At 39.3% G+C, this 14,431-nt stretch overlaps 1 protein-coding gene across 5 annotated transcripts in view; it reads right to left on the bottom strand.

The window, feature by feature from the left end:
- Snx14 (sorting nexin 14) overlaps positions 1–14,431 on the bottom strand; it is a 64,294-nt gene that overhangs the window by 14,905 nt on the left and 34,958 nt on the right. For 3 of the 5 annotated variants that reach the window (XM_051140040.1, XM_051140038.1, XM_051140037.1), the window contains exons 13-19: positions 14,238–14,393; positions 12,996–13,120; positions 12,779–12,837; positions 8,542–8,674; positions 4,721–4,922; positions 2,549–2,632; positions 1,233–1,333 (exon numbers count right to left, since the gene is read on the bottom strand). In XM_051140040.1, coding sequence (XP_050995997.1) covers positions 1,233–1,333; positions 2,549–2,632; positions 4,721–4,922; positions 8,542–8,674; positions 12,779–12,837; positions 12,996–13,120; positions 14,238–14,393 — 860 coding nt within the window. Of the gene's footprint in view, positions 1–1,232; positions 1,334–2,548; positions 2,633–4,720; positions 4,923–8,541; positions 8,675–11,337; positions 11,365–12,778; positions 12,838–12,995; positions 13,121–14,237; positions 14,394–14,431 lie in introns of all 5 variants that reach the window. The other 2 variants (XM_051140039.1, XM_051140036.1) reach the window with 1 other exon arrangement.

Below are 14,431 nucleotides of genomic sequence, written 5' to 3' on the forward strand. Positions count from 1 at the left end.
GAAACTGAAAAATAAAACTTATGAACCGTGTAATAAAAGGGACTGAATAATAAAGTGAGGACAATTCCCAGGCTGAGAAAGTTAAGCATAAAATCAGACCCAAAACTCTAAGATTATATTTAATTTTTATACCAATTTTTTAAAATCTCCTATATCAAGTTTTTAATTAGCATACAACTAATTAACACCCTCTCAAAGAAATATCTAGCATTTTATTATCATTACAAAGAATACTGAGGGTCAGGGTTATTGCTCAGTGGTAGAGTGCTTGGATGGCAAGATCCTGTTTGATTCCCAGTATCACAAAGCAGCAACGCAAGCAACATATATTCTTATCAAAATTCTTCTTTTAAGACAAGATCTCACTATGTAGCCTTTGCTGGCCTACAATGTGCTATGTAGACTAGGCTGGCCTTAAACTCAGATCTTCCTGCCTCTGCCTCTCAAATGCTGAGATTAAAGGCATGTGCTACCATGCCCAGCCGAATTCACTTTAAAATCCACGTAGAAAAGGGTATGTTTTAATTCTGTGGACAGGTATTATGAAGCAATGCATGTGTGTACAAGAGACATTTGCATAGCCAAGTTATAGGATCAGACTAAGTATTATCAACAGATAAATGGATAAGGAAATGTATTGTGTATGCATGCTGCTGGTTCATCCTGTCACAAGGAGCAAAGTGATGTCATTTACAAGAAAATGGATGGAACTGGAATCATATTAAGCAAGATAAACAAGGTTTCAGAAAGACAAACCACATATATTTTCTCTCATAAGAGTCTAGATTTTTTTTTTTTTTTTTTGAAAGACATGAAAGTGGAAGACAGCTGTTTAGGAAGAGGAAGGCAGCCACCAGGAGGCGGGGAAGGAGGAAAGAGAACCAAGGCTAATGAGGGGAATGAGTGTGATAAAATGCATCATCCACACATAGGAAAACGTTATAATAAAAACATTATTTTGACTTGGGAGGCAGAGACAGGCTAATCTCTGTGAGACCAGGCCAGCCTGGTCTACAAAGCGAGTTCCAGGACAGCCAGGCCTGTTACACAGAGAAATCCTGTCTCAAAAACACAAAACAAACAAACAAACAAAAAACAAAACCCCATATTATTTTGTACAATGAATATATAACTTTTTAAAAAGTAAAGAAATAAATGAGGGAAAAAGCACATAAGAGAAGAGCAACAAAGTGAGGCAATCAGTCAGATGGCGCAAGGGAGCTGTGCTGTACCTGCAGGTACTCCTGAAACTCCTCTCTCTTCGACTTTAAAAACTCATAGTTTTTGGGACCAATGATCCTTTTGGATGGAAGCTGAGCATCTGGAAACGTGCCTGAAATGGGTGCATAAAGTTCTTACTATTTCATCTATTTTAACATTTTATTTAAATTACCATAAAAATTCAGATTTACAATACTGCCTTGCAGAGATGTAACATTATCTTTTAAATAATCTTCACACAATCAAAAGGTTTCAAGTTGGAAATCCAGACCAAAGACCATCTTCTGCTATGTAAAATATTACTCTCGAAAAACATTCTTCAGCTGGGCGGTGGTGGCCCACGCCTTTAATCCCAGCACTCAGGAGGCAGAGGCAGGTGGATCCCTATGAGTTCGAGGCCAGTCTGGTCTACAAAGAGAGTGCAGGACAGTCAAGGCTACACAGAGAGACCCTGTCTATGAAAAAGAAAGAAAGAAAGAAAGAAAGAAAGAAAGAAAGAAAGGAAGGAAGGAAGGACGGAAGAAAAAGAAAAAAAAAGAAAAACATTCTTCTATGCTATCAGGTTTTTACACTTCTGCATGAGTAAAACTGCTTTAAAAACTGCTCTGAGTCCATGAGAAGTAGAAGAATAGGCCATAATGAAGGGGGCAGGGAATAGCATAACATGTGGCATGAATACCAAGGGTTAAGGGTTTAAGCAAGAATAAGGGCAGGGCATGGAAGGTTATTTAACCAAAATTATGAATATAAGAATAAACTCTATGAAAATCCACTACTTTGGCCAGGTGGTGGCGGCACAAGCCTTTAATCCCAGCACTCAGGAGGCCAGAAAGTCGTTGGATCTTTTGAGTTCAAGGCCAGCCTGGTCTACAGAGTGAGTTCCAGGACAGCCAGAGCTACACAGAGAAATCCTATCTTGAAAAGCAAGCACAAAAACAAAAGAAGAAAACTTACTACTTTGTAAGCTACTGTAAAAAGTGTAAGTGGAATGCCCTGTACGCGTGGACAACGCTGCTTCAAAATGCAGGGGTGCCGTGGGTGTGAACATGCTTTTGTTTTGGCCCCAAGTGTAGGATGTGAAACAGTCTTGTGTGAGGGCCTGTGATATTTGTCCGCTGGAAACACACTTGTGAGAGTGCACAGCGACTAGAAATGTTAATTAAACCAAACAGGTTACAGATAAAGAGAGCTAAAATAGAGGAATTCATTTTCAACAGAACCATACACAACTGTCAATACCAACTGTACACTTACTTAAAAATAAAAAAATCTGGACTTCTCAAGAAAGGCCAATCGCTGAATTGTTTTATATAAAAGAGCAACATACCATGAAATTCTGTTAATTTTGACTCAAGTACGTAGAATTCAAGATATCTTCTATAGACAGACCAATGTTCAGGCTCATGTCCAACTATAAATTAAAAATAAGCAAGTTTACAGCCCACTACAGAAAGTAAAACATTAATAATACTAAAATAGGAAATATAACATTACAGTCTTTACCTTAGGTAAATATTATCACATTATCATATTTCACCCTATATTTTAATTCAAATTCTCTAGAGGAGATTGAAATTTTTTCATTTTTTTATGATGTCAAGCAAACAGAAGTTTTTGATAATAGAATCATAAGGCTAGTAGGAACTTTTAAAGTATGCAATTAATATTTTTAAATTTTACAAGTTATTTATTTTGTAAGTTTGTCTGTATACACATGCATGCCACACCACAGCACACATGTGTAAGTCAAACAACTTTTGGGACTAAGTTTTCCCTTTTCACATATGCGTTCCAGAGCTCTATGCCAGGCTTTGCGGCAAGCACCTTCTTTTACCCCAAGTCATGTCGCCAGCCCATAAAAATCTAAAAATTCTATTTTCTTGCTGAAAAAAATCAGTGTAGCAAATGATGAAAATACTACACATTTTTCTCCTTTTGAGGTCATGGCTTCCTAAGGGCACATTATATGGACAGTAGGGCTCTGTAATGCTGATGACAATAGTTATTTTTAGACTATGTTTATATTTTGCATTTTAATTATAAGGCCAGAGTTTTAAAAATAGAGCAAAAGAATTAAAAATATTTATTCAAAGAGTCAGTAACAGCTGGGTGTGGTGGTGCACGCCCTTAATCCCAGCACTTGGCAGGCAGAGGCAGGTGGATCTCTACTAGTTCAAGGCCAGCTTGGTTTACAGAGTGAGTTCCAGGACAGCCAGAGTTATACAGAGAAACCTCATCTCGAAAAACCAAAAAAAAAAAAGACAACCTCTCAGTAACAAAAATATGTGGCCAACCAAACTGAGGCCTGGAGCACAAATCAGACTACAGTACCGACAATGTCTGTGCTGTGGACTTATTCAGTAAGGCCAACAGCAGCTACCATAAAGCAAACACTGCCTCTGACCAGGACAAGTAAGGCCCTGTCTGCTATATAGTTACAGCAGGAAGCATCACAGCAGCCACTTGGCATCATCTGCTCCTGATTCCATGCTCTATGTTCTGAAGTAGAATTAGTTTCTGGGAGTATTTTTTGAAAATTCACTAAGGGAGATGGTGAGCACTGGCCTTCATTGCCGCTCCCCTCCTCACTTCACAGATGCCTCCTCCTTCCTGAGCTTTAAGTTTCTATTGTCAGTTCCCAAATGTGCAAGCCTTTGTGTTCCCTTACACGGAGCTGAGTGGTGAACGGTTATTCTGCTGTCAGTGCTGTTCAGTTCTCTATTACAATCCACGCCTGAGACAGCCAAAAACGAAAACAGTCTGGTCAGACTTCATCCAGCTCTACTTAGCCACTGGGGGGCGTGGCAAGCAGGGAGGTGGGGAAGACTCATAGAGGGGAATCAAAATATACCATATGAAAAAAATTAACTAAAGCATAGTTAAAAGGAAAAGAAAAAAAAATAGGGAAAGGGAATGCTGTTTAAATTGGTATAAAACAAGGGCTGGAGATATGGCCCAGGACAATTAATGACCTGAGCTTGATAGCTAGGAACCACACGGTAGAAGGAAAGCCAATGTCCACGGGTGACCTCTCCATATGTGCCACCTGCTCACACACATATAAACTCATGTGGTAAACAAGCTGTGATACTTAATGTAGTGGCAAGTACGCTAATGACAGCTGTACAATAACTAACAGTGACAGCAACAGAACCAGCACACACAGGGACTGGAGATACCAGGCACATACATATAAACATGCAGGCAAAACTCCCACATGTAAGATAAGAACAAATCGGTCTTATAAAACAAGATGAACAGTAAAAGAACATCCTGTAAGATTCCTTGTTGGACACTAAGCTGTCTGTCAAGAACCCGCTCGGCATTGGTGGACTAAATTAGGTACCTGAGAACCGGCAATCTAGGAAACACTAAGCTTTCATTTCATTTTTGTTCTGGACACTTATGTGTAATCACATTAAACAGTTACAAATGACAACAACTTTACACTCAGTAGGGACAGGCTCATGGGTACCCGAAGAAGGCTCAGAAATCTTACCTGCTCGTCTATCATTTCTTTCAACATCGATACAAAACACAGGGATCCGCTCCTTTTTCTCCTTCCTTTCGGAGGAGGGATCCTCAAAGAAGTCTACATATGGGATGCTAATCTTCCACGCAGCCAGGTTCCGAGGAGTGTGAGGCGTGCTCACAGCTTCCACGGGAGAGTCATCCTCCATTACCACAATGCCTTCTTCAATCTGGAAGAGTTATCAAGATAAATGTGATGCTCCTAAGATATTCTAATCTGCAGCACAAGAGATATAACTGTCAAGTAATATAATGATTTGTTTTTAACTTAGGAAACTAAGTGATATAGAATTTTCTAACGAAAAAGTAAAGATAAAATGTTAAACCTGGTGGAGGGAGAGGGGAGCTGGAGGAAGGACTTGGAAGAGAGGAGGGAGGAGAAACCGAGGTCAGGATGTAAAATTAATTAATTAAAAATGTTAAACTTCACAAGTTTCTAGTATCAATTCCATGTTTCACATCATTTATGGGTCAAAGTATAAAAGAAAATACAGAATAGACATTTCAGAGATGGTAGAACATAATTAAAATGTGCAAATATAAAAAGTTCAAACTTGATAAAAAATAAAATTAATATATGCATGCCTTTGGTTTCAAAATATAAAAGTTCATAAGTGGTATCACACCATTGATGGAGCTGGCACAGGGCAGCTGGATCTGTGGCACATGCCTGATGCATGCCAGCATAATCTTTCTCAAGTTTGGTAATGTATTTCGGCAATGAGCCATTAAACAATTTTGAATAATAACTTCATTCCTGAAAACATTCATATGAAAATACTTCAGCTAATTTTTTAAACTGAAAAAGTAGTTTAAATATATTCACTGTAACATTAAAAAATGTACAATTCGGGGGCTGGAGAGATGGCTCAGTGGTTAAGAGCACTGCCTGCTCTTCAAAGGACCCGGGTTCAATCTCCAGCACCCACATGGCAGCTCACAACTGTCTGTAACTCTAAGTTCTGACAGCCTCATACCAATGTACATTAAAAATTAAAATATTTTTTAAAAAAATGTACAATTCAAAGAAATATCTAAAAAGGATCTACTTTTCAGAATTAGACTTTTATTTGTTTTCTCTATCTGGTGAGACCCTGGTCCTGGAACTGGCATGTAGGCCAGGATGACCTTGACAGATAAGACAGACCTCACTTCACATTATAAGGGACAGAAATCACAATAAAATTAGGCGGTTTGCCTAAACTCACATAGCAAGTGCCAAATATCATTTCCACTTTTCAAATCACAAGCCAGGGAGACTGGCAATTTCCACGAGACAATTTTCAAGGTCCCACAGCTCCTAACTAGCCCAGTTTTCCGTGACCAGTGATAAGAACTGCAGTGCGGCCTGCTCAGTCTTCTAAACTCCAGGTAGCATCATCCTCATCACCCACCCACCTGCACTTTCTTTGGAAATAATACAATGACTAATGATTATGAACAATTATTTCAAAATAACTCATGGAGAACACCCTGAATGTTTCCAAAATGTAAAAAGATAAGTATCAGGAGGTAGACATCTATCAATTATCCTGACCTGATCATTATTCATTGCATATATGGAGCATTTATACATATTTATTAAACTCTACACTGTAACTATATAAAATTTCCACGTGCTAATTAAATAATATATTCTTAATAATAGTAGTAATAATAGTAATAATAGTAAGAGTACAAAGTGAGAAAATGCTCAGTTCTCCTGGTAGCTCAGGTAGAGGTTTGTGGACATCAGGCAAGTTTTCAAAGGTGAAGGTGACATTTTCTATGTAAAGAACAGGTCTGCATGTGCAAAGGGACAATCGCATGGTCAGTGAAATACACACATGCACACACATAAGGGAGAAAACCTGTCAAACAGGTCTAGGATGAGGCCTGAGAGCCTACATTCCTAAATTCCATAGTCTAAGCAATGGAAAATTAAGGCCTCTAACAACAATATAAACATTCCTGAAGCATATGGTTGGAAAGAGATAACAGCAGGACTGGAACAAAATGAAAAGACAGCAAAGGGCTGGGAAGATGCCTCATTCCATAAGGAAGTGCCTGACTTGCAAACTAAAGGATCTGAGATATATCCCCAACACTTGTAGTAAAAAGCTGTGAGCTGGGTGCGCTGGCGTATGCTTATAATCCTAGCACTCAGGAGACAGGGGCAAGCCCAGCCTGGCTCTACATAGTGAGTACCAGGCCAGCCAGGGCTACGAAGTGAGGCCGACCCTGATTTATTTATCTACTTATTTGTTTTTGTTTTGAAACAGGGTCTCAGGTGGGCATGGTGGCACATGACTTTAATCCCAGCACTCAGGAGGGAAAGGAAGGTGGATCACTGTGAGTTCGAGGCTAGCTTGGTCTGCAAAGCAAGTCTAGGACAGCCAAGGCTACACAGAGAAACTCTGTCTTGAAAAACAAAAACAAAAACAAAAACAAAAACAAAAAGGAAGAAAAGAAACAGGGTCTCACTATATAGACCTAAGATGACCTCAAATTCACAGGGAGCTGCCTGTCTCTGCCTTGCAAACACTGGGAATTAAGATTTGTATCTCTATTCCAGGCTGACAGATCCTGGAGTTTTTCGTTTATTTGCTTGCTTAAAAAAGCAAACAGTAGCTGGGCGTGGTGGCGCATGCCTTTAATCCCAGCACTGGGGAGGCAGAGGCAGGCGGATTGCTGTGAGTTCCAGGGCAGCCTGGTCTACAAAGTGAGTCCAGGACAGCCAAGGTTACACAAGAAACCCTGTCTCGGAAAACAAAACAAACAGCTGACATGGTGGTGCATGCCTTTAATCCCAGCACTTGGGAGGCAGAGGCAGGTGGATCACTGTGAGTTCCAGGCCAGTCTGATATACAATAGTGAGTCTGGGATAGCTAGGACTGTTACACAGAGAAATCTTATCTCAAAAAACCCTAAAAATAAATAAATAAAATAAACAAAAAAAAAACCCACCTGTGCATAGTAGTACAGGCTTATAGTCCCCACACTAGGGAGGGAGCCACTGGCAAATCCTTGGGTCTCCTTGGCATGTTAGCCTAACCTACTTGATGAGCTCCAGGCCAGTGAAAGACTCTGTCTCAAACACATACACTTACACACAGACACACACACACACACACAAACAAGGCCAGCAAGATGGCTTAGTAAGTAAAGGTGCGTGCCGCTAAGCCTGGTGACCTGAGTTCAATTTCCAGGGCCTACATGGGAGAAGAGAGAACTGACTCCTACAAAGCTGTCCTCTGGAATCCACACAAACACCGTGTACACACACTCTTGGAGGGGAACCTGACGGCACACAAATGAAAAGAGGAGCACCGTACCTGATGAATGCACCTTACTTAGTCCTCTGTCCTCCACACACATGTGCACACACACATGCACCTGCATGCATGCACGCATACATACATACATACACACACACATACATACATACACACACACACATACATACATATATACACACACACATACATACATACATACATACATACATACATACATACACATGCACATACAAAAGATGGTAAACTGTTTGAATACTTGAAATGCCTGGGCTTATTTTCCTTAATAAGCATTAACTCAGGTCTTTAAAAAAAAAAGGGGGGGGGGCTGCAATGGGACAAAGACAATGAAACTGCAAACTAATGAAAGAATAAGCATATGTAAAGAAAGTTTGAAGAAAGAAAATAAAGGATAGGGAAGCTAAGTTAGCAAACTCCACACTAACGCCACATTAACCACAGAACTGGACATACATCAAACTGACTTTTTTTTCATTGAAGAATTTTCACTTACAAAATCATCTTCACCTTCAGCCAAACCATAGTTAGGCAGCATAGCTCCCTCCATGGTGGTGCTCTTGAACACGCCTTTAATTTTGCTGCCTATTCTGCTGATTCCAAATGACTCACCTCTTTTTTGTGTGCTTCTAAATATTAAACAAAAATGCATCAGGTACAAAGCAGATTATCAGCATCTACTGTACTGTACACAATAACAAAAAAAAAAAATCAAACTAGCTTTGTAATGGTAAATTAGAGAAAGGAAACAACGTTTGGAGTTTTCAGTCACTGATTAAGTCTCAACATCCAGGAGGCAAATTATCAGAACATTTAAATTCTTCGTATAAATGAATGGGAGAAAATTAACTGCCAAGCCTTTGAAATTTAGCTATTGCTAACTTCAAAACAGGAACTGCACTAAAATTTTTGAAAGAGGATAGCCCCCTAGTGGTACATAATTCTCACTACCAAATGAATTTTGTCAAAACTTATAGTTGGTATAAATCTGTCAAACAAATTTTAAAAACTGTACATCCATTTAGAGCAGCGGTTCTCAACCTTCCTCCTGCCACGACCCTTTAATACAGTCCCTCATGTTGTGCTGACCCAACCACAAAATTGTTCCCGTTGCTACCTGATAACTATAACATTGCTACTGTTATGAGCTGGAATGTAAATGTTTTTGGAGACAGAGGCCTGTCAAAGGGACATGACACATAGGTTGAGAACCACTGACTTAGAAGAACTAAATCTCTAAAATGAGAATGTAACATAAAAATATAAAAATTTGATCTTCTCATTACATTCTTCAGATGAAATTTAATTAAAACATAGTTCTATGACAAATTCAGTTTTATAATCTTTTTGTTTTGTTTTGTTTTTGTTTTTGTTTTTGGAGACAGGGTTTCTCTGTGTAGCCTTGGCTGTCATGGACTCCCTTTGTAGACCAGGTTGGCCTCGGACTCACAGAGATCCGCCTGCCTCTGCCTCCCAAGTGCTGGAATTACAGGTGTGCACCTATTATACTCTTAGGTTCCAAAGGGAATCAGGTATAAAAACAAATGTCCTTAACTTCAAAGTAATAAAAATAGAAAGACAGAAATAAAGAAAGGAAAAAGGAAAGGAGGGAGGGAGGGAGGGAGGGAGGGAGGGAGGGAGAAAGCCAGCCAGGGAGAGAGGTTAGCAGGGATAGAAAGAGTAAGAGCAGGCATAACTCCAAGGAAACAGCTAGGTCTGACATAAACATTAAACATTAGTTTTACAATTTTTTTAGAAGTAAATTTCTAAAAATCAGAAATAGCTAGAAAGAAGGAAGAAAAAAAAAAAAAAAAAAAAAGAAAAAAGCCCAAAAGCAGCAAAAAAAAAATGATCCATTAGCACCAAACTACAACTTCTATCTAACTTAAAACTTGTACCCTGCCGCTGCCAGAGACCCAACTGCAGACAACTGCAAAGCCTGACCATCTGCTTACAGTGCTTAGCTCAATGGACGCTATTGTTCCTATAAGCAAAATGTATCTACTAAAATAACCAACAGTTAGAGATATAAAGGAGCAAAGATCAAGTTTCAAAGGCACCATGTTCACCCTGATTAGATTATTCCATACATTGTGTTTGGAACAAATCACACTGATTTTAAAGCTAGAAAAACTCTTAGTAAGTAGTAAACAGTACTAGGGGCATACTAGACTAGTTTTATCTAAACAAGCATGCAGTTAAGTGTTTTAAAAAGTAACAGTTTTAGATATTACAAGCTCTGATGGCAGACTATTTCCAGATAAATAAAAATGGTGACAAAGCTGGGCATGGTGGTACACGCCTTTAATCCCAGCACTCGGGAGGCAGAGGCAGGCAGAGCTCTGTGAGTTCAAGGCCAGCCGGGTCTACAAAGCGAGTCCAGAACAACCAAGGCTACACAGAGAGACCCTGTCTCAAAAAACAAAAAACAAAAAACCTCAAAACAAAACAGTGACAAAAATATCAAAATTTCTAGATTCTCGGTAAGTCAGTTTCTAGGATTTAGAGACTATAAAACAATATAGGTTTTGCACTATGACTTTTTTCCCCCAAAAGTCTCAATTGTCACTATGCTTAGTTCCACAGAAACATCATTGTATTTACTTGGGGGGAAAAATAACCCCCCATTCTTTAACTACAAATAATTCTAAAAATTATTCAGCAATCATCCTTACCAACAAAGGGAGTCAACAACTTTGAAAAATACTGCCAAATAAATGATAAAACTATTTTAATACTATCTAATTATTTTTTTCATAAATATATGCTATTTCAAAAATATTTGTAAGAGCCAAGCAATGATGGCACACACGTTTTTGTTTTTGTTTTTTGAGACAGGGTCTCTCTATGTAACAGCCTTGGCTGTCCTGGACTCACTTTGTAGACCAGGCTGGCCTCAAACTCGCAGAGATCCTCCTGCCTCTGCCTCCTGAGTGCTGGGATGAAAGGCGTGCGCCACCACCACCCCCCCCCCCCACCCCCCCACCCCCCGGCGTGGCCCACACCTTTAATCCCAGCACTCAGGAGGCAGAAGCTGGCAGGGGCTACACAGAGATACCCTGTCTTGAAAAGCAAAAACAAACGAAAAGAAAAAAAATTCAAGAACCAAAGTAGAGATTCTCTTTTAAAACATATCCTAAATAATTTTTAATTTATATAAAGGCAAGGGTAGCACAGTGCTTCATATTATTTTCTTTTTAGTTGTTTTCTGTTTAGTTGCTCGGGGTGAACTTTCTAGATTAAAATAGACAATTTATACTGAAAAAAAAAAAATCACATGCTCGAGACTTACCGGAAATCATCCAAACTTAGGCTACCTCTGCAATATCAGATATGTGAGATTATATGAGGAAAGGAGGAGAGAGAGAAAGCCCAGATATTAAATAGGTTTCACTTCAGAATACAAAATCAAATCTTAAAGCTTAAAAGCTACACAAGTGGATAGGTGGTATTCACCTTTGCAAAAGGAAAAAAATCCTTCTGAACAACAACTCAATACAGGGAAGACAGTGCAGCACAGTGCATTGCTGTCTGGGTGTGCACGCTCTAGATCACTAGTGTTCTTGAAAACAGTATGTCAGGGAGCAGCAGTTCAGCACCATTTCATCCTTAGGCACACCATTCGGTACAGCAGAGAACATGTACAGACAAGCCAACAAACAGCTGCTCACATTTTTCAATACCGAATTGTGTCAATCAATGTCAGATGTACTCATACATGTTTCTTAACGTATTTTCAGCTTGTGGTAAAGATGAGTGTTTTTCCAGGCATAGTGTCCCGTGCCTGTGCCTATAATCCTAACACTGGTTTATGTCTGAGGCTAGCCTAGGCCACACAGGAAGCGCTTGTCTCATACCTACAATAAAATATCTGGGGACTAAGGATGTCAGCAGTAATTTTGTTTGCCTAGTATGCATGATGCCCTTGAGTCAATCCCAAACAAAAAAGACACAACTTTGTTGTTCCTGTTTTTCAAAACAGAATTTCTCTTTGTAGCCCTGGCTGTCCTGGAGCTCTCTCTGTAACCAGGCTGGCCTTGAACTCACAGAGATCTGCCCGTCTCTGCCTCCCTGAATGCTGGGATTACAGGCGTGCACCACTATGCCTGGCTTAAACCACAACTTTTTGATGAATACTTGAAGCTAAAAAGTAAACAAAACATTCGTAAAGAGTTACTATGCTTTGGCTACACAATAAAGTAGGTCAGAATTAGCTAGATGCATGAAAGTTTTACTTTTAAAATATAAGTAAACAAAATGTAAATAAACCAAAAAAACTTAAGACCATTTTATATACTTTAAGTCACTTTACAGCAAATTGTCAGAGCTACTCTAAATTCCAATTAAAGAATATTAGCAAACTCTTTGAATTTTTTGTTTTAGGTAAGTGACTCATTAAGTATCAGAGGAGTAGAGTCCTCTTAAGTGTAACAGCTAACATGAAAGTCAAGCAAATATGAAGAAAACATACTTTAAGTTGTTGTATTAGTTTCTATATGTCTGCCTTACCTTTTTTTAATATTTTAAAACTAGAAAAAGGTGTGCTGAAAGTATTGGGTGCTCTTAAAAAGCCAAAGAGAGCTTTCCATCACTGAAGCTGAAGACTCTGACTTATATTCACCTAGCAGGTGGAGTTCATTCAGGCAAGCAGTTGACAAAGCCTATGTCGCTATCAGAGGATGCTCAGCCCCCTTGAGTCAAAGCCAGCACACAGCCAGAGTTAGCACACCTACCTGTTGAATTTGGAATTGCGTGTTGGTGATTCCGCACCTCTCAAAAGTTGCCTGAAATACTTCAAAACAACAAATACAATTTAGGATGAACCTACTTTACCTTACTTGAGCTTGCTTAATTTTTTTTTTTACATTTATTTTGCTACTTAAATCAGTTACCCAACCCTCTGAGAGCCCCTGTGAAGTACGTAAGGCCCTCTGTGAAAGCCTGCCTTACCTCGTCGCTGTGGCAGAACATAGGGGTGAACACGTTCTCCAGGAGGGAGAGGACGTGCTCGTAGGCTTCGAACAGACACCTCATGGTCTGCAGCTTCACAACATCTATGTAAGGGCCTTCAGCAACTATTAACAAAAATCCAAGTGTGCAAGTTATTGCTGAATAACAGAAATGTAACCTATCCATTTAAATTTCACTAAGGGAAACAAATACACAAACTACGTTTTCTAATACTTCACCGAAAGACAGCTTAGGATGAGAGATGAGAATACTCTGCCTCCAGTTTTGACAAGCATCAGTTACATGGGTTGCTTTGTCTTGTGGACTCGGTAAATGGCAGGGTCCCACTACGCAGCCAGACTGTACTGAAGTTTACTTGTAGTACAGGCTGTCCTCGAACCCATGACTTTCCTGCCTCCATCTCCAAGTGCTAAAATTACAGTCATTCATCTCAATACCTGCCTCAGTTATCCTCATAGTGAACATTTCTCTTCCTCAAAGCTTTCATCTTGTCAGTAAAACAAATCCATTAAAAAAATATTAAACTAAGAAAGTTAATAAAAGACTTCTAAGTATTAAAGAAAAAAAGCCAGGCATGGTGACATACACCTGTAATCCCAGCACTCAAGAGAGGCAGAGCCAGGCAGATCTCTGTGAGCTCAAGGCCAGCCCAGTCTACAAAGTGAGTCTAGGATAGCCAAGGCTACACAGAGAAACCTGTCTCAGGGGAAAAAAATAAATAAAAAGTTTAAAAGGACAACTTAAGCTGTCCGTGTCCTACAATGTCGCACAGCTGTTGGAATAACTAAAGAGTACATGAAGAGGTCAAGAGACATAACTGCTCTTCCAAAAGACTGGAATTCCATTACCAAAACCCTTGTTGGCCAGCTTATAACCATCTGTACTCCAGAGATCTGAAGCGCGCGTGCACACACACACACACACACACACACACACACACACACACACACACACACACACAAATAATGAAAGTGATTAAAAAGTGCTCGTGTGGTGACCTGAGCACCGAGGAAGCAGAGGAAAACAAATCTCTGTGAGTTTGACGTCAATCTGGTCTATAAAGCAAATTCTAGGCTAGTCAGGGCTACCCAGTGAGAGAACACTCCCTCAAATGAATAAATGTATAAATAAATCTTTTTTGAAAAATGATAAAATACATGAAGAAAACTTAACAAGCTGAAAAAGGTCTAGAACATTCATGCTCCACCATCTTTGACTTACTTCTCTGAATCTCTTCTACAATGAAGGGATCAAATCTAATTTTGTCAATACTTTCATCCAAGCAGTATGTTTTGTAAATCTTCCGCAGTTCCTCATGTAGAGATAGCATTTCATCATTTGATAACTCTGGCCTCAAAATCCTATCATTAAATTCCTCTAACAAATGAGAGAAAGATTAAGAAAAAAGTTACTTT

The sequence above is a fragment of the Acomys russatus genome, chromosome 32 (assembly GCF_903995435.1).
Source record: "Acomys russatus chromosome 32, mAcoRus1.1, whole genome shotgun sequence".
Classification (NCBI taxonomy): domain Eukaryota; kingdom Metazoa; phylum Chordata; class Mammalia; order Rodentia; family Muridae; genus Acomys; species Acomys russatus.